The sequence below is a fragment of the Manihot esculenta genome, chromosome 9 (genome assembly GCF_001659605.2).
Source record: "Manihot esculenta cultivar AM560-2 chromosome 9, M.esculenta_v8, whole genome shotgun sequence".
In the NCBI taxonomy this organism is placed as follows: domain Eukaryota; kingdom Viridiplantae; phylum Streptophyta; class Magnoliopsida; order Malpighiales; family Euphorbiaceae; genus Manihot; species Manihot esculenta.
The window spans coordinates 2,415,513-2,438,800 of NC_035169.2; the positions used below are offsets into that span (position 1 = coordinate 2,415,513).

The 23,288-nt window shown below is 43.4% G+C and overlaps 3 protein-coding genes across 5 annotated transcripts in view; 2 read left to right on the forward strand and 1 right to left on the reverse strand.

Annotated features, from left to right (window-relative positions):
- Nucleotides 1–23,288, forward strand: part of LOC122724553 (putative pentatricopeptide repeat-containing protein At1g12700, mitochondrial) — a 69,502-nt gene that overhangs the window by 16,439 nt on the left and 29,775 nt on the right. The gene's annotated exons all lie outside the window — the stretch shown is intronic.
- Nucleotides 1–23,288, forward strand: part of LOC110607256 (putative pentatricopeptide repeat-containing protein At1g12700, mitochondrial) — a 79,859-nt gene that overhangs the window by 16,228 nt on the left and 40,343 nt on the right. The gene's annotated exons all lie outside the window — the stretch shown is intronic.
- LOC122724552 (cell surface glycoprotein 1-like) lies at nt 6,604–7,613 on the reverse strand. The gene is made up of 2 exons (XM_043959812.1): nt 6,866–7,613; nt 6,604–6,629 (listed from the first exon to the last, which is right to left on the reverse strand). Exons 1-2 carry the CDS (start codon nt 7,611–7,613, stop codon nt 6,604–6,606), a joined length of 774 nt encoding a protein of 257 aa, XP_043815747.1.

The following is a 23,288-nucleotide window of genomic DNA, read 5'->3' on the forward strand; positions in this document are numbered from 1 at the left end:
AACCTAGACATCATATTTTTCTCTTTTTCTTGTCCCCTCTCAAATTCGGCCACCTTATTGCCGCCCCTTTCTTCTTCTCTTTAGTTTTGGTAATTTTATCATGTCCCTTGTAGGCTAAACGATTCTTTTCAGTTGAAGGTTAATTCAAATTGAGGTTTTATTCAAATTGTGAGATTATATACTTAAATTCTCTTCCTATTATTTTTATTTTCTATTAACTTCTGTTTTCGAGAAATACCACATCGATTGTTGTCCTCTTAGAAACTCAAGGGTCCATTGAATCTCTTAAGAAACAACGTATTACTAATTAACCCAATTAAATTTGTAATTATTTAATTGGATTAATAACAAATAGCAATTAACATATTCCTTTATATTAAAGAATTAGTAGATTTAATTTAAATAATTCACGTGTTATTATTGATCAAGTTTGAGTTATTCTCTCTTAAAACAGTTAACTAATTAAATCTACACGCGTGTTGGAGTTGTTAGTTAACTAGGAATTAATTTAAGCGCGAAATTAATTAATTTAATCATAAAGAAGAATCGGTAGAATTATCACTATAACCAAACAATAGATAATAAAATGAATTATGAATTATTTTTCTAATCAATGGTCAACGGCCAAACCCCTCAATTTGATTACTTTCAGCTAAATTTAATTTAATTATTTGTTTCACCATCTTAATTGCATTGTTTATTTTTATTTTTTTTGCCTTGCCCAAAACAAAATCAATTTCTTCAAATAAAATTTTCCTTCTTTTCTCTTTTTGTTTTTTGTTTTAAACTGTTATTCTTATTCAACTAGTCATCTAAATTAAACATGGTTAAAAAATCTCTGTGGGGACTGATACTCACCTACCGTATATACAAATTCATATTGAATCCAGAAAAGAGAAATAAGTTTTAATTGACGAATTCGACACCTGTCAAAGTTTATTGTATTTCATTGCTATTTAAAAATATTTAATTAGTTAACTATATTAATTTTCAATTTAAATAGAAATTAAATTCATTGTAATCTATATTAATTTTCACTTTTAAATGGAAATTAAATTCATTGTAATCATTAAAAATATTAATTTTACAATGATGAATATTTGAGTTTGTGGCTAAAACTTTCTCACAATAAATAATTTATGCTAATAATTTTTAATAATGATTATGTCTCTTTCTGAGATTATATACTCAAAAACTTTTCAGATTTGTCTTGAAAATATACTTTTTAGGGTTCAGTTTCATACATGTCTTGTCTAGTATGTCAAAAACTTTATGGATATCTTCTGGATGATCTTCTAAGGATCAGTACATTTTGACTGTTGACCCGCCATATTTTTAAAAATGTCTGACACCAGCCTCTAGTAAGTCGCCCCGCGTTTTTTAATCCAAATGGCATCATCTTATAGCAGAAAACTCCTTCATCTGTTATGATCACAGTCTTCTTTGCGTCTTCAGGTATCCATCATGATTTTGTGGTAACATGAAATGGCATTAAAAAAAGAAAACTACTGCATGACCCGAGGTCGAGTCTACTAACTTGTCAATAGACGATAATGGGTAATGATCTTTTGGACATACTTTATTCAGATCAGTAAAATCCACGCACATTTTTCATTTGTCGTTAGCCTTCTTCACTAAGACCACATTGATGAGCCACGTGGGATACTAGACTTTCTTTATTAATCCTACACTTAATAGCTTGTCAATCTCTTATTTGATCACCTACTGCCTCTTTGGTGTAAATCTTCTTTTCTTTTGTTGCACTGATTTGACGGCTTTATCAAGAGATAACTTATGAGAAGTGAGAGCTAGATCCACTCCTATTACATCTTTTGAAGACCAAGCGAAAATGGTTACTCGGCACTTTAGCAACTCTATTAAATGAGTCTTTGTTTCATCGGTTAATGCAGTACCGAACCGTACTTTTTGATTCTTACATAATTGGACCTCTTCTATCGGGTCTGCTAGCTCTATTTTTATGTGAGATTATGGCTTCTCTACCAAGTCCATGGGTACTGTGGCTTTCTCGAGACTTTTTGCGGGGTGTCCGTAATATTCTTTGGCCAACCTCGGGCTACTTCAGACCACGGCTATCCCCTTGGAGCTGGTAACTTAAGACACATAGCATCCATATTAATAACAATACCGTGACAGTTTAGAACTGGACGGCCAGTATCACATGGTATGTAAATGTGATATCTACCATCGCAAACTCTACATACAATTCTCGCCTATATTTTTCATCACCCAGCAATTAGGGGAAGGTTGATGGTGCCTACTACTGTCACGATCTTATCTCCTAATTCTACTAGTAGATAGAAAACTTTGACAAGATTGTTTTTATCTAAGTCTAACTTGTTAAAAACATTTTAGATGAGAAGGTTAATGGAACTATCTATATCTACCCATACTCGCCTTACTTCATATCTATTTAGAAGCATCTTGACGATCACTGGGTCATTTTGAAAGAATCCAATCACTTTATCTGTAGGACCAAACCTTACTTCCTGCTTGGCCATGGCTCTGTTCAACTGACCAGGACTCTGTTCAACTGACCATGACATCTTCTGCTACGCGTTTATTTTTTCTTCACCCTTATCAGGTCCTCTAGAATGATATGTATGAATCCGACCATTTCAAGAGAGAGAAGAGAGATTTCCTTTTTAGATAATGGAATATGTCACTTGATTTTGTTTACGCTGAATTGTATCTTATTGCAGTAACTTTACGCTGAGATTCAATATATCCAGGAGAGAGTAAATCTTGATGATGAACCGGGTATTTAAAGTGTCCGGATCTTTTTTTTTCTCACATGAAAAAGCATTACTTGTAACGACCCGGAAACCGGACCGCTACCGGCGCTAGGATCCAGATCGACTTAAGGCCGCCGGGACCCGTAGCAAGCCTGACATATAACCTGTAAACCTATTCAATCTCATACATGATCATACATAAACGTAAACCTGTAAAATTTTTCTTTCATTAACCAAACTTAACCTGTACAAACTCATAGACATAAACATAAACCTCTCACTGGAGCCCTCATCAAATGCTCCAATGGGATATCTCATCATGCATTAAACTTGGTTAAACCATAACATCATAACTCATAACATAAAGATCATGTATACAAAAGGGATTAACAACATACTCGGGTCAAGCACAACTCTAAACCTCAATAACATCATTACATTACATAACATGACTATTCATAACTTTTACATTACAATTTATCATGTCCACAACTTCTAACTATTACATAGACCATGACTTCTTACTCTTGCTGACTTCCTGGCCTATTCCGTACCTGCAAACCTGGGGGATTAGGGAAAGGGGTGAGCTACTAGAGCCCAGTGAGCAGAATAATAAAACATTTAAAACTTATGCTATAATGGAATGCATCACATCACGGATGGTATTGTCACTAATAGTCCTCTACATGTCCAATAGTGCCAGGGGCGTAGAATGGGCCTCGACCTGGTCTTTCTCTTAACATAACATAACATAACATAACATTCCAATAGTGCCAGGGGCGTAGAATGGGCCTCGACCTGGACTTCCATACCATACCATATCATCATCATATCATATCATATGAGGACTATAAGATCATTCAATATCCATCCACATCAACATCATAAAATGCAATGCAACATATTCGTGAATTCTAATGCAAACAAACTAGTATATCATATGGCATTCGTGATGCATGATTCATGCTAAAACTTTCATTAATTTAAAACATAAGGTTTAATTCTACTCACCTCTGGCTAGCTCTGACAAGACACTGAAGCAGCTATCTCACTGCTGGGGTCCTCGGTTCCTCGGGTCCGAACCTACACAGGTGGACTCAAATGAGGGACCAAACATACATGAACATGACTGATAGGCGATTGTCGAAGCCGTCAAAAATAAACCTATTAAACAATCAACAAGAAACTTGTAGATAGTGGCAATAGGGTCGAACCACAGGGAATTGACACCAATGTTTTTCCTAATAATGACTAGGTAAATAGCAAATAAATAAAAGAGGGGGGTTTTGATTTGATGAGTAAAATAAAATAGCAAAAGAGAGCAATAATTTAAATAGATGAGAAGTTTCAATAAGAAAGATATTCTAGCTGAAGTGTGAGCCTTATTCAGTTTGTTTAGAATTAATCATTGATTTATTAAAAGACTCCTATTTGACTTCAATAAATTGGTTTTGGTTATGGAAGACGCTTCTCACAACCAAATTCCTCCTTAGTTCTAGTTTGATTAGGAAACGTTCGCTAATCAAACACTAATCAACAAGTTGCCAAGGAACGTCCTTGGGGCATTGTAGCATCGAACAACTGTTGATTGCATTAAGACTTAGAGAAACCCAATTCTATCCTTGCCAACCGCGTGGTCAAGTTTAGATTATGCAACCTGATTAGATGTGTATTTGAACAACCTAAGCAATTACGGACCTAAACCATTCAAACAATATCACTTAAGCAATTTAAAAGCAATGGGCCCTTATTGATTCTAAAAGCAAGTAATATTTATAGAAAAGATCAGATTGCATAAATATTGAAACAAACAAGAGTTAAACAATGGAGTATTAAACCTCCCAATTCATAACAAATCTGAATATTCACAACTTCAACTAGAAAACAAGGAACTTAGCCACTCATGGTGGACTAAATACACAAAAAGATGAAAAGAAAACAAAGAAGAACAGCTGCAGAATTTCTGGCGAGGGAGGAGGTGCTGAGTTGCTGATCCAAGATCCCCCTTGCTGGTATTGAGACTCCCCTTTTATAGCTGAAGAATTCTCTAGGGTTTTGAAATCCCCTTTTTGATTTGGTCTTGGACTCCTCTTTTGATGTTGAATTTGATTGCAATTGGATTTCCTTGGATGAGAAGTTCTTTCGTGGCTCTTGGATAAGTGTTGGAAGTGATTGGATTGGATTTGGACTTCTGAAAATTCGGATTTCTGTTTGCTGTCCATTTTCCCGCTCTGCTGTAATTTTCTGCTGTCAAAGTGATTTGCCCGGCGATGTGACCAGTTTCTTGGGCAAATCACTGGGCAAATCGCTTCTCTGTGAGTCAGTCCTCTATGCCTCTGCGAGTGATTTGGCCAGTGATCCTCGATTGTCTTGGTCAAATCGCCTGCCCATATCGCTGCTGTCTGTTGCCTCTGGGTATCTGTTTTAGCTTGATCTGGGCAGTGATTGGAGCAGATTTTTGGGCAAATCACTGGGCAAATCATCTTTTTGCAAATTTTCTGCACTTTTTCTCCCATTTTCCAAATTCTTTCTTTTCTGTAAAAACAAGATAAAAACCATAAATTAAGCTAGAAAATGTGTAAATAAGCAATAAAAAAGATAATAAGAATGTGGCTAAATTATGCTTGATCAAATACCCCCACACCTAGCTTTTTGCTTGTCCTCAAGCAACAAATAACTTAGCCAATCAAGCCCCTTTTTCTCTAGAGCCTAAGTACCACTTAATCAGCCCTCCCTAGACTCCTAGGTTGAAGTATCACAGTAAAGAGTACATTCACCATGGTCATCCTCTCCTTTCCTTGTTTCCTTTCACCTCCTATGGTCAAGAGAAAGGTTTCTATCTCAATCATGCTTATTTTTTTATGTTAGGTCTAATATAACTCTCTAAAAGTAACTTGCCCTTATTTTATTTAGCAGCACTTATTTTTATGCTTGCCTGAAAAAGTCACTAACCTTTTTACGCGATTGTGTACATGGGTGATACACCCCCGGTTACTCAGTTAGTCACTTGTTCAAGTGGCTACTAGCTCTGCTCATAGTCTTAGACCATCGAAACTTATTTTTGCCTGAAAAAGTCACTAACCTTTTTACGCGATTGTGTACATGGGTGATACACCCCCGGTTACTCAGTTAGTCACTTGTTCAAGTGATTTATTGGCTCAGTTCATAGTCTTAGACCATTGGAGCAGTTTTATGACTTTGTGCTTTGTGCTGGTTTTTCTTTTTCTTTTTCTTTTTCTCTTCTTTTTATGATAGTTTGGGCAAATCAGCTCATAGGGAGTTACACTAGCTTTTTATTTGCATGCATTTTTATTTTTATTTCTCTTGACCACAACAAGTTTAAGGGTTCAATTTAGGTAAAGAACTTCCTAAGTGAAGGTAGCATACTGTGAGTAATTCAACTAAGGCTTAGAGGGGTGGCCAATCAATGGGGTCATGAGATAAGGGCACTCTTTCAACCTTGTTATCTATGTTGAGTAAAGCAACTAGCTACAAAATTCTGTGTGTGTGTGCTAGGAGTGTAAAAAAAAAATTCTGGTGTGTGCAAAAAGGGGTAAAAATAATGCAAAAAGAGACATGCAAAAAGAAAAAAGAAATCAAAAAGATGGACAGATCAAAAGAATGGAATAGAGACTCATACAACTCAGTTCTGGTCAGGATGTTGGAGGCATCCTTCCTCCCAGAGAATGTGTAGGCCAGGTATCTGTGAAGGTATTTCAGACTGGGGTTGCTGAGGTATAGGTCCTTGGACCTAGTGGGTGAGTATGAGTCAGGTGGATTATCACTGAGTTCCAAGTACGCAGAGTTTTGATCAAACTCAGCAGGGAAGTCCCAGGTTGACTGTGGGCATTCACAGCCCATGGTTATGCCGAACTCCTGCAGGGATAAGCGAAATCGCTTCCCCAACAATCTGAATCCAATGGTGCCAGGTGTGTGTATGTTGTGCATGGCAGGTTTATCAAAATAGAATGTGGTGAAAAACTCATGTGTGAGTTCCAGGAAGGATGGCATGCGCAGGAGGAAGAAAGTGTCCCAGCCAATAGCAGAAATTAGAGAACGTACCTGGGAATGGAGTCTCAGTGCTCCAAGGGTGGCATGATGGATATACTTACCTGGATGATATGGTAGGGATGAAATTTTAAGCAGCCTGGTGCGTTCAGAAATTTTGTTGAATGTCAGTGCTTTGACGATGTGATCTGGGTGTGTTGGCCTGGGCAAATCGCTGGGCAAATTGCTGGGCATATCACTGAGTGTGTCTGTGGGCACATCGCTAGGCACATCACTTGGTAAGTCCCTGGGCGCATCGCTGGGCATAGCGCTGGTGGAATCGGTTGGCGCATCAGTGGGCGCATCAGTAGGTACATCAATGGTGGGAGCGGAGGGCAAATCGCTAAGCACATCGCTGGCCATAGCGCTGGGCAAGTCTGTGGGCACATCAGTGGTGGAATCGGTGGGCACATCACTTGGCAGATCCGTGGGCGCATCAGTGTCTTTGGCGATGGTAGGTTCCGGTTCTGGCTTGGACCTTGGTGGCGACTGAGTTCTTGGCCGTTTCTGGCTGTGGCCGGTGGGAGTGGTGGCTTCGGGTAGCTTTTTGCCCTCAGGGTCTGCCGTCGGGGCTATTGTGGATGGTGGGGGCGGCGGTCTTTGCCGTTTCTTTTGCCGGCGATATATCTGGACGGCCGGTGAATCGGTGCGTCCTGTTCCTGTGCTTGTGGCCGGTGGTGTCTCGGCGTTGGTGGTGGTTGGTGGTGGCGCGTCCTGTGCGTCGTCATCACTGTCGGAAGGGATGGGTCTCGGAAGCCCTAATTTCTTCCACCAGAATGGTCCGCCGGTGGCTCTCATCTTGATCCTTACCATGGTGGTCTTGAGTTTGCCGGTGGGTGAGTGGTGGTCGGAGAGGAGAAAGCTTGAAGAAGAAGGAGAAATGGAAACAGTAAATTGCGTAAAAAAAATAAAATAAATTAAAAGACTACTTAAAGTGATTAGGGAATGTGATCTGCACTGATCATTAAATGCTGGCCTTCTGGATTCTTGACAGGGTGATTTGCCCAGCGATTTGGGCAAGCAGTGGGCAAATCACTTTGGCCAGATCACTCCTCCTTCTCAATTGCTGGGCTGGTACTGTTCACGCCCTTCGCTGATGAGGTGTTTGATTTGCGATTGGACCTGTGACCTTGGTCAAATTATCTGGGCAAGTGGGCAAATTACTGCCCCAATCACTTGTGATTATGGTACATTCAGTCGATTTGCCCGGCGATTTGGGCAAGCAGTGGGCAAATCACTGGGCAAATCACTGCCTCTGGGCTGCCTCCCAGTAGCGCCCTGTTTTCTGTCTTGGGCTGGACTTCAGTGTTTTGCTCAGCAACCTTGGGAAGGGGGATCCAAGGGGACCTCCTCCACAACATGTACAGTAGAGCCTTCATAAAATCTCTTCAAACGATGCCCATTAACTTTGAAGACTTTGCTTGTTTGTGGGCTCCGAATGTCAACAGCCCCATGAGGGTAGACATGTTCAACCAAGAATGGTCCAATCCACCTTGACCGAAGCTTTCCAGGGAATAATTTGAACCTAGAATCAAAAAGCAAGACCTTATCACCAACCTGGAAGTGTTTTCTGGAGATGTTTTTGTCATGGAAGGCTTTGGTCCTTGCTTTGTAATCCCATGAAGCTTCATATGCATCACGCCTAATCTCCTCAAGTGCTTGAATCTGTAATTTCCTGTGAATTCCAGCCTCTTTTTCATCAAGATTGCAGCTCTTTACAGCCCAATAGGCCTTGTGTTCAAGTTCCACAGGTAGATGGCATGCTTTCCCATAAATCAGCCTATATGGAGACATCCCAATTGGAGTTTTGTATGCTGTTCTATATGCCCATAAGGCATCATTGAGGCGTGTACTCCAGTCCTTTCGATTTGGGCAGACCGTTTTCTCCAAGATGGACTTGATCTCCCTATTTGACACTTCAGCCAGCCCATTTGTTTGAGGATGATAGGCAGTAGATGTTCTATGGATGACATGGTGCTTCTTTAGGAGAGTTTCTACCACCTTGTTGCAAAAATGGGTGCCTCGGTCACTGATTATGGCTTTGGGCAGTCCAAATCTTGAGAAAATGTGGGATTTTACAAAATCACACACTGTTTTGGCATCATCTGCTCTTGTTGCTTTGGCCTCAATCCACTTGGACACATAATCCACAGCAAGAAGTATGTAGGTGTTGCCAAAGGAAGGTGGGAATGGTCCCATGAAGTCAATGCCCCATATGTCAAAGATTTCACACACCATGATGGGTGCTTGAGGCATTTCACTTCTTTTGCCAAGGTTTCCTGTTTGTTGGCATCTTGCACATGACCTACAAAATAAATAAGCATCTCTAAATATGTTAGGCCAAAATAATCCACTTTCAAGGACTTTCAAGGCTGTCTTGCGTGGCCCAAAGTGACCTCCACAGCTGTAGGAGTGGCAGAAAGTTAGGACAGAAGTGATCTCATGGTTTGGGATGCATCTCCTTATGACTTGGTCTGCACAATGCTTCCATAGGTAAGGCTCATCCCACACATAATACTTTGCCTCTTTCTTGATCTTGTCTCTTGTGTGCTTGGGCAAATCAGTGGGCAAATCACCTATGGCAAGGAAATTAACAATATCAGCATACCATGGTTCCTCTTCTTGGACAGCAAAGAGGTGCTCATCAGGGAAGGTCTCATTGATGGGGCATGTCTCCATCTCGGTCAGAATTCTGCTGAGGTGATCAGCCACAAGGTTCTCCTTGCCTTTCTTGTCACGGATCTCCAAATCAAACTCTTGTAACAGCAATATCCATCTCACCAGCCTAGGTTTGGACTCCTTTTTCTTGATTAAATACCTTAGTGCAGCATGATCTGAGTATATAATCACCTTTGTCCCAAGTAGGTAGGGTCTAAACTTCTCCAATGCAAACACAACAGCCAGCAATTCTTTTTCCGTGGTTGAATAATTGCATTGTGCAGCATCTAGGGTGCGTGAGGCATAGTGAATAACATGAGGAGAGTTACCTACACGCTGTCCCAAAACTGCACCTACAGCAAAGTTGCTGGCATCACACATGATCTCAAATGGAAAGGTCCAATCAGGTGGCTGGATGACTGGGGCAGAAATTAGGAGTGATTTGATCAAATCAAAAGCTGATTTGCAGCTGTCATCAAAGTTGAAGGGTACATCCTGCTGTAACAATCTGCAAAGAGGCTGAGTTATTTTAGAAAAATCTTTGATAAACCTCCTGTAAAAACCAGCATGTCCAAGGAATGATCGAATCTCCCTAATGCTGGTTGGGTAGGGCAGATTTTTGATGGTGTCCACTTTGGCTTTGTCCACCTCAATCCCTTTTGCTGAAACAATATGGCCTAAGATTAAGCCATGGCTGACCATGAAGTGGCATTTCTCATAGTTGAGAACCAAGTTTGTCTCCAAACATCTTTGAAGTATCTTCTCCAAGTTGGCTAGGCATTCATGGAATGAGTTGCCATACACAGTAAAGTCATCCATGAAGACTTCAATGATCTTCTCTACATAGTCAGAAAAAATACTCATCATGCACCTTTGGAAAGTGGCTGGTGCATTGCAAAGACCAAAGGGCATCCTCCTAAATGCGAATGTGCCAAATGGGCATGTGAAAGTGGTCTTCTCTTGATCTTCTGGTGCAACTGGGATTTGATAAAATCCAGAATATCCATCAAGGAGGCAGTAATGACTCTTTCCAGCAAGTCTTTCAAGCATTTGGTCCATGAAGGGCAAGGGAAAATGGTCCTTCCTTGTGGCTGTGTTGAGCTTCCTGTAGTCCATGCAAACTCTCCACCCATTTTGCACACGAGTGGGTACTAGCTCTCCTTCAGAATTGGGGACAATGGTTATCCCGGTCTTCTTTGGTACCACATGGATGGGACTCACCCATTTACTGTCAGAAATGGGGTAGATTACCCCAATGTCTAAGAGCTTCACAATCTCCTTCTTTACAACCTCCATCATAGGTGGATTCAGCCTTCTTTGTGCCTCACGAACAGGTTTGCATTCATCCTCCATGAGAATCCTATGCATGCATGTTGATGGTGAGATACCCTTTATGTCCTCCAATGTCCACCCAATTGCCTTCTTGTGTTTTCTCAACACATTCAGGAGCTTTTCCTCTTCTTCTTGACTGAGCTGGTTGGAAATGATTACTGGAAGTGTATTTCCAGCTCCCAAGTAGGCATATTTGAGGTGGCTAGGCAAGGGTTTCAGTTCTGGTGCATTCTCTGTCTGCTGGTTTCCTGTCTGCATACTGTCTGATTTGAGCTGTGATTTGAGCAGATTTTTGGGCAAATCACTGGGCAAATCACTCATACCCAGCAAGTTGCAGCAGTCTGCTGTTCTGTCTGCTTCAGAGATGTTGCTGTCCACCTCTTCCCTCCTGTAAAGACCTTCATAAAGTAAGTTTTCTTGATCAAAGTCAAAAACTTCTTGGCTTAAATCATCAATAACATCAAGGCCATAAACAGGAGAAACATCATTGGGGAATTTCATGACATCATAAACATTAAATTTGATAACTTCCCCTTCAAACTCCATAGTCAATGTGCCATCATGCACATCAATTTTTGTTCTTGCTGTGCTCAAGAAGGGTCTCCCAAGTAAGATATCAGAGGTGGTATTGCTCTTGTCTTCCTCCATGTCAATGACATAAAAATCTGCTGGAAAGACTAATTGGTCCACTTGCACCAACACATCTTCTAGCACTCCTTTGGGGTAGACAATGGATCGGTCAGCTAATTTGTAACAGCCCGCTTACCGGACCATCACCGGCACTAGGATCCAGATCGGCTTAAGGCCGCCGGGACCCGTAGTAAGCCTACTGTGAACTCTGTGTACCTGATAAATCCCATACATGATCATACTTACTCTCTCTATATATGTTTTTTGTTTCTTTCTTTGCTTTTCTAACTTTTCTTTTCTTGAAACTTTTCTCATCAACTAAGCCTGGACTATGCATGCTCTGTCTGTATGCACTCGAAGAGTGATACCTGCTATGGTACCATACAGTAACTACAGAGATAGAAAGACTACCATGCACCAAGCCTAGCGCATCATAACAACATTATCTCAATCATAAAATGATCATGTGCAAAGGGATAAACATACACTAGGGCCAAGCACAATTCTATAACTCAATACATAACTTGCTATTACATCATTTCTATACATTACATACACTCTGTACTGTGCATCATTATCATGTCCACTACTCTATACTAGTACACATGCTTTTACCCTTGCTTTCTCTTTCTCTTTCTCTTCTCTAAGGCCCTGAAAAATGGGGTTAGGGAGAGGGATGAGCTACTAAAGCCCAGTGAGCGGAATCCATAAAACATTTAAAATATGCTATCATATGATGCAGCACTGCACAAACATTTCACAGCTCAGATTGGACATGACCCCAAAACTCCCTCTGTCAGTGCCCGGCCCCCAAAGGGACTCACACAGGACTTTCACTACTCTACTCATGGTGCCCGACCCAAGAAGGGCTCTCACAGGACTTATCCAAGTAAAATGCCCGGCCCCAAAGGAGCTCACACAGGACATACAATAATGACAGACTATGGGCTACTGGAGTCGCCTCGGTCCAATCCACATATACAAGTAATAATGCAATGCATCAACTTGGTGAAGACTAATGCAATGCAAAGCATCCTACATACACATGGCATAATGATGCATGAATCATGCTAAAACATTCCTTAACTTTAAAACAAAGTTCTGTTCCACTCACCTCTGTCAACTGCTGAGCAGTCTCTGTAACTCTAACTCTGTGGGCCTCCTTGGTCTCTCGGGTCCGCACCTACACAGGTGGACTCAAATGAGGACCAAACTTACTTAAACATAACTCTTAATATCTCCCCAAAACTCCTCTAAAACATTCTAGGTCTGCATGGAAAAATGGGCAAAAGAAGGCTGGACTGAGCACTTTCGGCGGCTGGTTCGGCGGCCGAAACCCCTCTCCAGAGACGAAACTCATGCATGTTCGGCGGCACCTTCGGCGGCCGAAAGCCTCGTCCAGAGACGAAACTCATGCACTTTCGGCGGCCGAACTCCCTCTTTCGGCGGCCGAAAGTCTCTTTCTCACCCAAAAGCCTAGCTTTCGGGGGCAAGGTTTGGCAGCCGAAACTGCCTCCACAAGGGGTTCGGCGGCCGAACCTTGCTTCGGCGGCCGAACCTGGATTCTCCAGAAAGGCAGAATCCGAGCACAACTCATGCTCTCAGCCTCCAAAAACCTCTCAAACACCCATAGCATGCATACCAACACTTCTCAACTACCTTATCACATATCTCATGCATATAGAGGCCTAAAAACTAGCTCAAGCCTCAAAAACAACAACAAAACTCATATGATCAACATATGCTCAAACTCACTACAACTCTTAAAACTTGCTTTAAACATAAGGGGAGGTGAGGATCCATGCTTACCTCTTGAAGAACTAGAGGATGGATGATCCAAGCTTGGAGATGGGGGAAAACTCAATCAAAATCTCCAAGTGCTCAACTTTGCTTCCTTTTGCGCAAAACTCTAAAACAAAGCTCAAATCAAGTTAAAACATGCAAGATTTGAGGAAAACATGAAAAATCACACCAAGGAGAGCTTGAACCCACCGTTGACCCAAAAACAGAGTGTTTGACACTCAAGTCTCGGACAAAGGGGCTTTTTAGTGACCAACCGACTCTTCCTTCGGCGGCCTAACGTGCATGCGAAACCATGCAACTTTCGGCGGCCGAACCTGGCTTTTGTCCCCTTGGCCTTTTCATTTCAAAACTCAATTTGCTTAACTTAAAAACATGCAAACATGCTAAAAACATTATAACAACATCTTAAAAACCTTTCTTATACCCTTAGGGCACGCTCTGACATCCTCGAATCCCGTATTCCGACGGAAAACCGCCGGCTCATAGGAATTCCGATACTGGAGTCTAGCCGGGTATTACATTCTCCCCCCCTTAAGAACATTCGTCCCCAAATGTTCCTCTCTAACTCAACATACGAAAACATAACATAAAGCACATCAAGAATAAAAGAAGCTAAAACTCACCTTAAAAGAGATAGGGGTACTGTTGGAGCATAGACTCCCTTGTCTCCCAGGTGCACTCTTCTATATTATGGTGGTTCCAGAGGACTTTCACCATCGGGATCTCCTTGTTCCTTAGCTTTCTGATCTGGGTGTCAATGATCCGTACTGGCTGCTTTACATACGTGAGATCTCCTAGGATCTCCACATCCGGTTCGCTGAGAACTTTACTCGGATCTGACACAAACTTCCTGAGCATCGAAACATGGAAGACTGGATGGATTCTTTCCATAGACATAGGCAAATCTAGCTTATACGACACATTCCCGACCTTTTGCAAAATCTCAAAAGGCCCGATGTACCGTGGAGTTAGCTTACCTTTCCTCCCAAAACGAACCACCCCCTTCATTGGTGACACCTTGAGTAAGACCAGATCCCCCTCCTCAAACTCTATGTGCTTCCTGCGAACGTCTGCATAGCTCTTCTGCCGGCTAACAGCAGTCTTGAGCCTCTCTCTGATGATGGGCACCACTCTATTCGTGATCTCTACTAACTCAGGCCCTGCTAGGGACCTTTCTCCAACCTCTTCCCAACAAACTGGTGACCTGCACTTCCTCCCATACAGAGCTTCATATGGAGCCATCCCTATGCTAGCATGATGACTATTGTTGTAGGCAAACTCCACTAAGGGTAGATGCTGCCTCCAAGACCCGCCAAAATCTAGCACACACATTCGAAGCATATCTTCTATGGTCTGGATGGTCCTCTCTGACTGTCCATCAGTCTGTGGATGGAAAGCAGTGCTGAAGTCTAACCTCGTGCCCATAGCCTCTTGCAGACTTCGCCAAAACCTGGAGGTAAACTGGGGTCCTCTGTCAGACACTATAGAAACAGGAGCCCCATGCAACCTCACAACTTCCTCAACATATACCTGCGCTAACTTGTCCACAGAATAGCCACTCCTGACAGGAATGAAGTGAGCAGATTTAGTCAATCTATCCACAATCACCCATATGGAGTCTAGTCTGTTGGACGTCGCCGGTAAACCCACTATAAAATCCATGGCTATGTTCTCCCATTTCCATTCTGGAATCGGCAGTGGGTTAAGCATTCCAGCCGGCTTCTGATGTTCTAGCTTCACCCTTTGACATATCTCGCAGGCTGACACAAACTGTGCCACTTCTCTCTTCATTGCTGGCCACCAATAAACTTTCTTCAGATCTTGATACATCTTGGTGGCTCCAGGGTGAATGCTATATCTCGCATTATGAGCTTCCCTCATAATGTCTCCTTTCAAACTGATGTCATCTGGTACACATAGTCTATGCCCGTATCGGAGAATCCCTTGGTCGTCGAATCTGAACTCTTCGCTCTTGCCTGACTGAACAGTCCTGGCAATCTTGACCAACACTGGATCCTCATGTTGTTTCTGAGCCACCTGCTCTAGAAACACGGGTGTAACTCTCATCTGTGCAATCAAAGCACCTGTACCAGTTAACTCTAACTGTAGCCCTTCCTCAACTAACCTGTAGAAGTCCTTCACCACCGGCCTCCTCTCTGCTGTAATGTGGGATAAACTGCCTAATGATTTCCGGCTTAAGGCATCGGCTACAACATTTGCCTTTCCCGGATGATACTGGATCCTGCAATCATAATCACTAAGCAATTCCACCCACCGTCTCTGCCTCAAGTTTAACTCTCTCTGACTCAGGATGTGCTGTAGGCTCTTATGATCTGTAAAGATCTCACATCTCACCCCATAGAGGTAATGCCTCCACATCTTGAGTGCAAAGATAACAGCTGCCATCTCAAGATCGTGTGTAGGGTAATTCAGCTCGTGCTTCTTCAGCTGTCTAGAAGCATAAGCTATTACTCTGTCATTCTGCATTAACACACAACCTAATCCCACTCGGGATGCATCACAGAACAATGTGAAGTCTTCATCACTAGTAGGCAGAGCTAACACCGGTGCTGAAGTTAATCTTCTCTTTAACTCTTCAAAACTCTCTTCACATTGGTCAGACCATGTGAATCTCTGGTTCTTTCTGGTTAATCTGGTCATAGGAGCCGCTATCTTGGAGAAGTTCTGAACGAACCTCCTGTAGTAGCCTGCTAAACCCAAGAAACTCTTGACCTCAGTCACTGTGGTGGGTCTAGGCCAGTTGGCTACTGCCTCAATCTTCTTGGGGTCTACTGCTATACCTTGATCTGACACTACATGCCCCAAGAATGAAATGCTCCTTAGCCAGAACTCACACTTGGAGAACTTGGCATACAAACCATGCTCTCTCAAGGTCTGCAGGACTATCCTCAGATGATGGGCATGCTCCTCTGCATTCCTGGAATACACCAAGATATCATCTATAAAGACAATAACAAAGTGATCCAGGTACTCTCTGAAAACTCGATTCATGAGATCCATGAATGCTGCAGGGGCATTAGTCAACCCGAACGGCATCACTAAGAACTCATAATGCCCATATCTGGTCCTGAACGCTGTCTTAGGTACATCCTCTTCCCTGATTCTCAGCTGATGATAGCCCGATCTCAGATCTATCTTAGAAAAACAACCTGCTCCTGCTAGCTGGTCGAATAAATCATCGATCCTGGGTAGAGGATACTTATTCTTGGTAGTGACTTTGTTCAACTGCCTGTAGTCGATACAAAGTCTAAGGGATCCATCCTTCTTTCTGACAAACAACACTGGAGCACCCCAGGGTGAGGTACTTGGACGGATGAAACCCTTGTCTACCAACTCCTGTAGCTGCTCTTTCAACTCCTTAAGCTCTGCTGGTGCCATCCTGTAGGGAGGAATAGAGATCGGTCTGGTACCAGACACTAACTCAATCTCGAACTCTATTTCCCTATCAGGTGGTAGTCCTGGAAGCTCATCTGGAAACACATCTGGGAACTCTCTGACAACGGGCACTGAACTGGGGTCCCTAAACTGACTGTCTAGCTCTCTCACATGAGCTAGATACCCCTGACATCCCCTCCTGAGCAACCTACGAGCCTGTAGGGCTGATATCAGACCTCTAGGCGTGCCCCTCCTGTCTCCTCTGAAGACAAACTCAGATCCATCCTCATCTCTGAACTTAACTACCTTGTCTCTGCAGTCCAAGGTAGCTCTATAGGCAGATAGCCAATCCATCCCTAGAATGACGTCAAAATCTGTCAACTCTAGAACCACAAGGTCAGCTGGAAGGCATCTACCATCTATAAACACTGGACTATGTCGACAGACTGTCTCTGCCAACGATGGATCACACTTAGGGCCACTGACCCATAGGGGACACTCTAACCCAGACGTCATCAAACCCACTCTCTCTATGGCTCTGGGAGCAACAAAGGAATGCGAAGCACCAGGGTCTAACAAAGCATACACCTCAGAACACCCAATAAGAAGATTACCTGACACCACGGTGTTAGAGGTGTTTGCCTCCTGCTGTGTCATCGTGAAAATCCGCGCCGGAGCTGACGGACCTCCACCTCTGGGACCTGCAGATGAAGAGGCTGACCCTCTCCCTCTGCCTCTGCCCTGCGTCATAACTGAAACTGGTGGCTGTGGCATGCTAGCTGGAGCTGTCTGCTGGGATGGTGCCGTGAAAGATGCCTGAGGGCACTCACGAGCCATGTGTCCCTCCTGGCCACACCTATAACATCCTGAAATCCCCAAACGACAAACTCCTCTGTGCGCCTTACCGCACCTACTGCACACTGGAACCTCTGAGCCTGAACTCATGCCACTGCCTAATCCCAGACCTGCTTTAATCTTATTCCAGAACTTATTCTTCCGCGACTTCTGAGTGGAACCACTCCACTTCTTACCACTGGAAGTTGCTGCACCCTGTGAAGAGGGATCTGACTTACCCCTACCTGGGGTCTTAGAACCAGAGGACTGTGCCGGCTGCTGTTTCACTGTACCCTGTATAATGGCACTAGCCTCCATTCTCCGTGCTAAATCCACCACGGTGTGGAAACTCTCCCTCTCGGCTGCATGGATCAAGGAGGAATACCTGGAATGCAGTTTCATAGCATACCTCCTGGCCTTTTTCTGTTCAGTATCATAGGCCTGTCCTGCATACCGCAGCAACTCCATAAACCTGTCAGTAAACTCATCAATACTCATATCCTCTGTCTGCTTGAGCTGCTCAAACTCTATCATCTTTAGCTCTTTCGAGCTATCTGGGAACGCCCATCCGGCAAACTCATTAGCAAACTCCTCCCAAGACATGTTATCCAACCTCGGGTCCACATAGACGCTAACCCATTCCTTTGCCTTCTTACATTTTAAAGTGAACCCTGCCATCTGAATGGCTCTGGTATCATCTGCCCCTAGCTCATCTGCTATCAGCTTGACTGCTTTGATGTACTCAAACGGATCATCTCCTGATTGGTACTTAGGAGCATCTAACTTTAGGTAATCAGTCATCTTTACCCTGCTCCTCACAGATGGGCCAGGTTGAGGTGTTTGGATAACTGGGGCTTCTGGTTCTACCACTGGTGGTGGTGCAGAACTCTCTGGTGTAGGATATGCTGGACTGGGGTAAAAAGGTGAGGGTGGATACATGGGATATGGTGGATATGGGGGGTAATACGGTGGATAAGGCATATATGTGGGATATGGGTGAAAACTAGGATAATCCGATGTACCTCCCATCGAATATCCTGGGCCCTGTGGGTAGGGCTGATAGTGGGGTGGATAACCATACCCCGAGGCCTGACCGCCTCCCTGTGATGATCCCACATCCTCCTCTGTCACGCCAACACCTAACCCTTCATCCCTTCTGGGATCCACTTCCATCTCTACCCTTGTATCACTAGATCTTCTTCTCTGTTCTGTTTCCCTCCTGCCTTCATCAAACGACCTTCTAGGGTCCCTTGATGATCTTTCTCTGCCTGCCCTTTGGGACATAGCTCTTGGCAAAGCAGGGGGACGCCCTTCCATACCCTCATTCTCGGGCGGAGCTCCAGTCAATCTAGCTGATCGACGGGTTCCTCTCATCTTAGCTTCTGAAAACATAACATAAACTTGAACATAATATGATCCATGTAAAAACATGAACCCTCAACTCATGGCATATCATTACATATCATAAAATGCACATGCATACTATCATGGCATTACACAGCATCAAGACAGGACTCAACATCCTATCCTAGTGGACATGATCTTCCTATTGTGCTTGCCCTCTAAGACAACCTCTTTCCGATGTGAGATCTCTCTAATCCCTGAGCATCTTAGCTCAGCACACCGTACTCTAGAGGCCCTATGCTCTGATACCAATCTGTAACAGCCCGCTTACCGGACCATCACCGGCACTAGGATCCAGATCGGCTTAAGGCCGCCGGGACCCGTAGTAAGCCTACTGTGAACTCTGTGTACCTGATAAATCCCATACATGATCATACTTACTCTCTCTATATATGTTTTTTGTTTCTTTCTTTGCTTTTCTAACTTTTCTTTTCTTGAAACTTTTCTCATCAACTAAGCCTGGACTATGCATGCTCTGTCTGTATGCACTCGAAGAGTGATACCTGCTATGGTACCATACAGTAACTACAGAGATAGAAAGACTACCATGCACCAAGCCTAGCGCATCATAACAACATTATCTCAATCATAAAATGATCATGTGCAAAGGGATAAACATACACTAGGGCCAAGCACAATTCTATAACTCAATACATAACTTGCTATTACATCATTTCTATACATTACATACACTCTGTACTGTGCATCATTATCATGTCCACTACTCTATACTAGTACACATGCTTTTACCCTTGCTTTCTCTTTCTCTTTCTCTTCTCTAAGGCCCTGAAAAATGGGGTTAGGGAGAGGGATGAGCTACTAAAGCCCAGTGAGCGGAATCCATAAAACATTTAAAATATGCTATCATATGATGCAGCACTGCACAAACATTTCACAGCTCAGATTGGACATGACCCCAAAACTCCCTCTGTCAGTGCCCGGCCCCCAAAGGGACTCACACAGGACTTTCACTACTCTACTCATGGTGCCCGACCCAAGAAGGGCTCTCACAGGACTTATCCAAGTAAAATGCCCGGCCCCAAAGGAGCTCACACAGGACATACAATAATGACAGACTATGGGCTACTGGAGTCGCCTCGGTCCAATCCACATATACAAGTAATAATGCAATGCATCAACTTGGTGAAGACTAATGCAATGCAAAGCATCCTACATACACATGGCATAATGATGCATGAATCATGCTAAAACATTCCTTAACTTTAAAACAAAGTTCTGTTCCACTCACCTCTGTCAACTGCTGAGCAGTCTCTGTAACTCTAACTCTGTGGGCCTCCTTGGTCTCTCGGGTCCGCACCTACACAGGTGGACTCAAATGAGGACCAAACTTACTTAAACATAACTCTTAATATCTCCCCAAAACCCCTCTAAAACATTCTAGGTCTGCATGGAAAAATGGGCAAAAGAAGGCTGGACTGAGCACTTTCGGCGGCTGGTTCGGCGGCCGAAACCCCTCTCCAGAGACGAAACTCATGCATGTTCGGCGGCACCTTCGGCGGCCGAAAGCCTCGTCCAGAGACGAAACTCATGCACTTTCGGCGGCCGAACTCCCTCTTTCGGCGGCCGAAAGTCTCTTTCTCACCCAAAAGCCTAGCTTTCGGGGGCAAGGTTTGGCAGCCGAAACTGCCTCCACAAGGGGTTCGGCGGCCGAACCTTGCTTCGGCGGCCGAACCTGGATTCTCCAGAAAGGCAGAATCCGAGCACAACTCATGCTCTCAGCCTCCAAAAACCTCTCAAACACCCATAGCATGCATACCAACACTTCTCAACTACCTTATCACATATCTCATGCATATAGAGGCCTAAAAACTAGCTCAAGCCTCAAAAACAACAACAAAACTCATATGATCAACATATGCTCAAACTCACTACAACTCTTAAAACTTGCTTTAAACATAAGGGGAGGTGAGGATCCATGCTTACCTCTTGAAGAACTAGAGGATGGATGATCCAAGCTTGGAGATGGGGGAAAACTCAATCAAAATCTCCAAGTGCTCAACTTTGCTTCCTTTTGCGCAAAACTCTAAAACAAAGCTCAAATCAAGTTAAAACATGCAAGATTTGAGGAAAACATGAAAAATCACACCAAGGAGAGCTTGAACCCACCGTTGACCCAAAAACAGAGTGTTTGACACTCAAGTCTCGGACAAAGGGGCTTTGTAGTGACCAACCGACTCTTCCTTCGGCGGCCTAACGTGCATGCGAAACCATGCAACTTTCGGCGGCCGAACTTCACCTTCGGCGGCCGAACCTGGCTTTTGTCCCCTTGGCCTTTTCATTTCAAAACTCAATTTGCTTAACTTAAAAACATGCAAACATGCTAAAAACATTATAACAACATCTTAAAAACCTTTCTTATACCCTTAGGGCACGCTCCGACATCCTCGAATCCCGGATTCCGACGGAAAACCGCCGGCTCATAGGAATTCCGATACCGGAGTCTAGCCGGGTATTACATAATTGGATCACAATACTGGTGCCCTTGAGTGTTCCTGCATTCAACAAGTTAAAAATAGACAGAGGCATGACATTTATTGAAGCTCCAAGGTCACACGTGGCCTTCTTTATTCCCACATTGCCTATTTTGCATGAAACCGCAAACATTCCTCTATCCTTGCATTTGACTGGTAGTTTTCTTTGGATGACAGCTGAAACACACTCCCCCACACTTACCTTTTCACGTTCAGCAAGTTTCCTTCGGTTTGTGCATAGTTCTTTGAGAAATTTGGCATACCTTGGAATTTGCTTCACAGCATCAAGTAGGGGAATGTTAATTTCCACTTTGCGAAGTGTCTCCAATATCTCTTTTTCCTCTTTCTCCTTTTGGGACCTTGCAAATCTTTTTGGGAAGGGAGATGGTTCCTTGAATTTCTCCATAGGTTGCTGTTTCTGCCTTTGACTTGATTCTGCCTGGTCTGTTGATTTGGGCAAATCACTTTCTGCCTTCTCTGGAGAATTGGGCAAATCACTGCTGGACAGCTTGGTTTGCCCAACGATCGGGTCAGATTCTACTGGTGAGGTGGGCAAATCACTGCCCTGATCACTTTCTGGCAGAATCTCTTCCATGGTCTGTTTTTGCAATTTGTCAGCCCTATTGTCTTGCAACTCCTTTCCACTCCTCAATGTGATGGCACTAGCATTTTGCCTTGGATTTATCTCAGTTTGGGAAGGTAGCTTTCCTTGTGATTCAATTTTGTTCAAGGATGAAGCCATCTGCCCCATTTGTTTCTCAAGATTCTGCACAGTATTTGCCAAATTTTTCACAATTTCTTCAAGAGATGCATTGGAGTTTTGAGGTGCGGCTTGAGCTTGGTTCCTTTGCTGGTAGCTTGGGTATTGGTTTCCCCTTGCATAACTGAAATTTGGATGGTCCCTCCAACCTGGATTATAAGTATTAGAATAGGGATCATACCTTCTTTGCCCATTAAAGCCTCCAATAGCATTGACTTGCTGGTCCTCCTCTTGAAGGGAAGGACACAGATCAGTAGGGTGGTTGTTGGCACATATTCCACATGGCTTGGGCTGCTGAACTTGCTGAACTTGTTGGGTTTGACCCACAACAAGGCTACGGACAGCATTGGTGAGATCAGAAATTTGGGATGCCAAATCAGATGTACTCACCTCATTCACTCTTCTTGATGGCTGCTCTTGATCTCCAAATTGCTGAGAAGCTGCAGCCATGGTGGAAATTAAATCCCTCATCTCTCGAGCTGATTTTTTCTCAATTGATCCTCCACAGGCTGCGTCAATAAATTTTCTTTCTGAGGGTAGCAAACCTCCATAGAAGTAATGAATGAGAGATTTGTCAGAAATATCATGTTGAGGGCAGCTTGTGCACAGCCTTTTGAACCTTTCCCAGTATTCATACAAGTCTTCAGAGTGCTTTTGCCTTATGCCACTTATTTCTCGACGGATGCCTATGGCTTTAGAAGTTGGGAAGAATTTCCTCAAGAATGCTCTTACCATATCAGCCCATGATGTGATGGATCCAGGTGGCAAGTAGAATAGCCACTCTTTGGCATAGTCTTCAAGGGAAAAAGGGAAGGCTCTAAGTTTGATATCCTCTTCTGGAATACCTTGGGGTCTCAAGGTGGAGCACACCACATGGAATGCCTTCAAATGCTTGTGAGGATCTTCATTTTCTAAGCCTCTGAATTTGGGCAGGAGATGGATCAGACCTGTCTTGAGCTCAAAAGGTGCTGTCAATGGGGGATACTCAATGCACAGGGGCGCTTGGTCTCCTTCTGGTTCATCTAGCTCTCCGAGAGTTCTTTCTCGTGGCTGAGGTACTTGGATAGGCAAGTTTCTGGCTTGATTTTCAGCTTCAACACGTGCAGCAGGTGGTGCTGCCATTGCTGGATTTTCTGCCATATCCAGAAGTTCAATTTCTGGTGCAAATTCAATGGTGGC

What these genes read in the sequence shown, in the direction of transcription:
- LOC122724552 (XM_043959812.1), bottom strand. Translation starts at nt 7,613, where the DNA reads ATGGTAAGGATCAAGATGAGAGCCACCGGCGGACCATTCTGGTGGAAG. An exon ending in ATCCCTACCATATCATCCAG is followed by an intron (nt 6,630 to 6,865) that starts GTAAGTATATCC and finishes TTATCCCTGCAG; the next exon opens with GAGTTCGGCATAACCATGGG.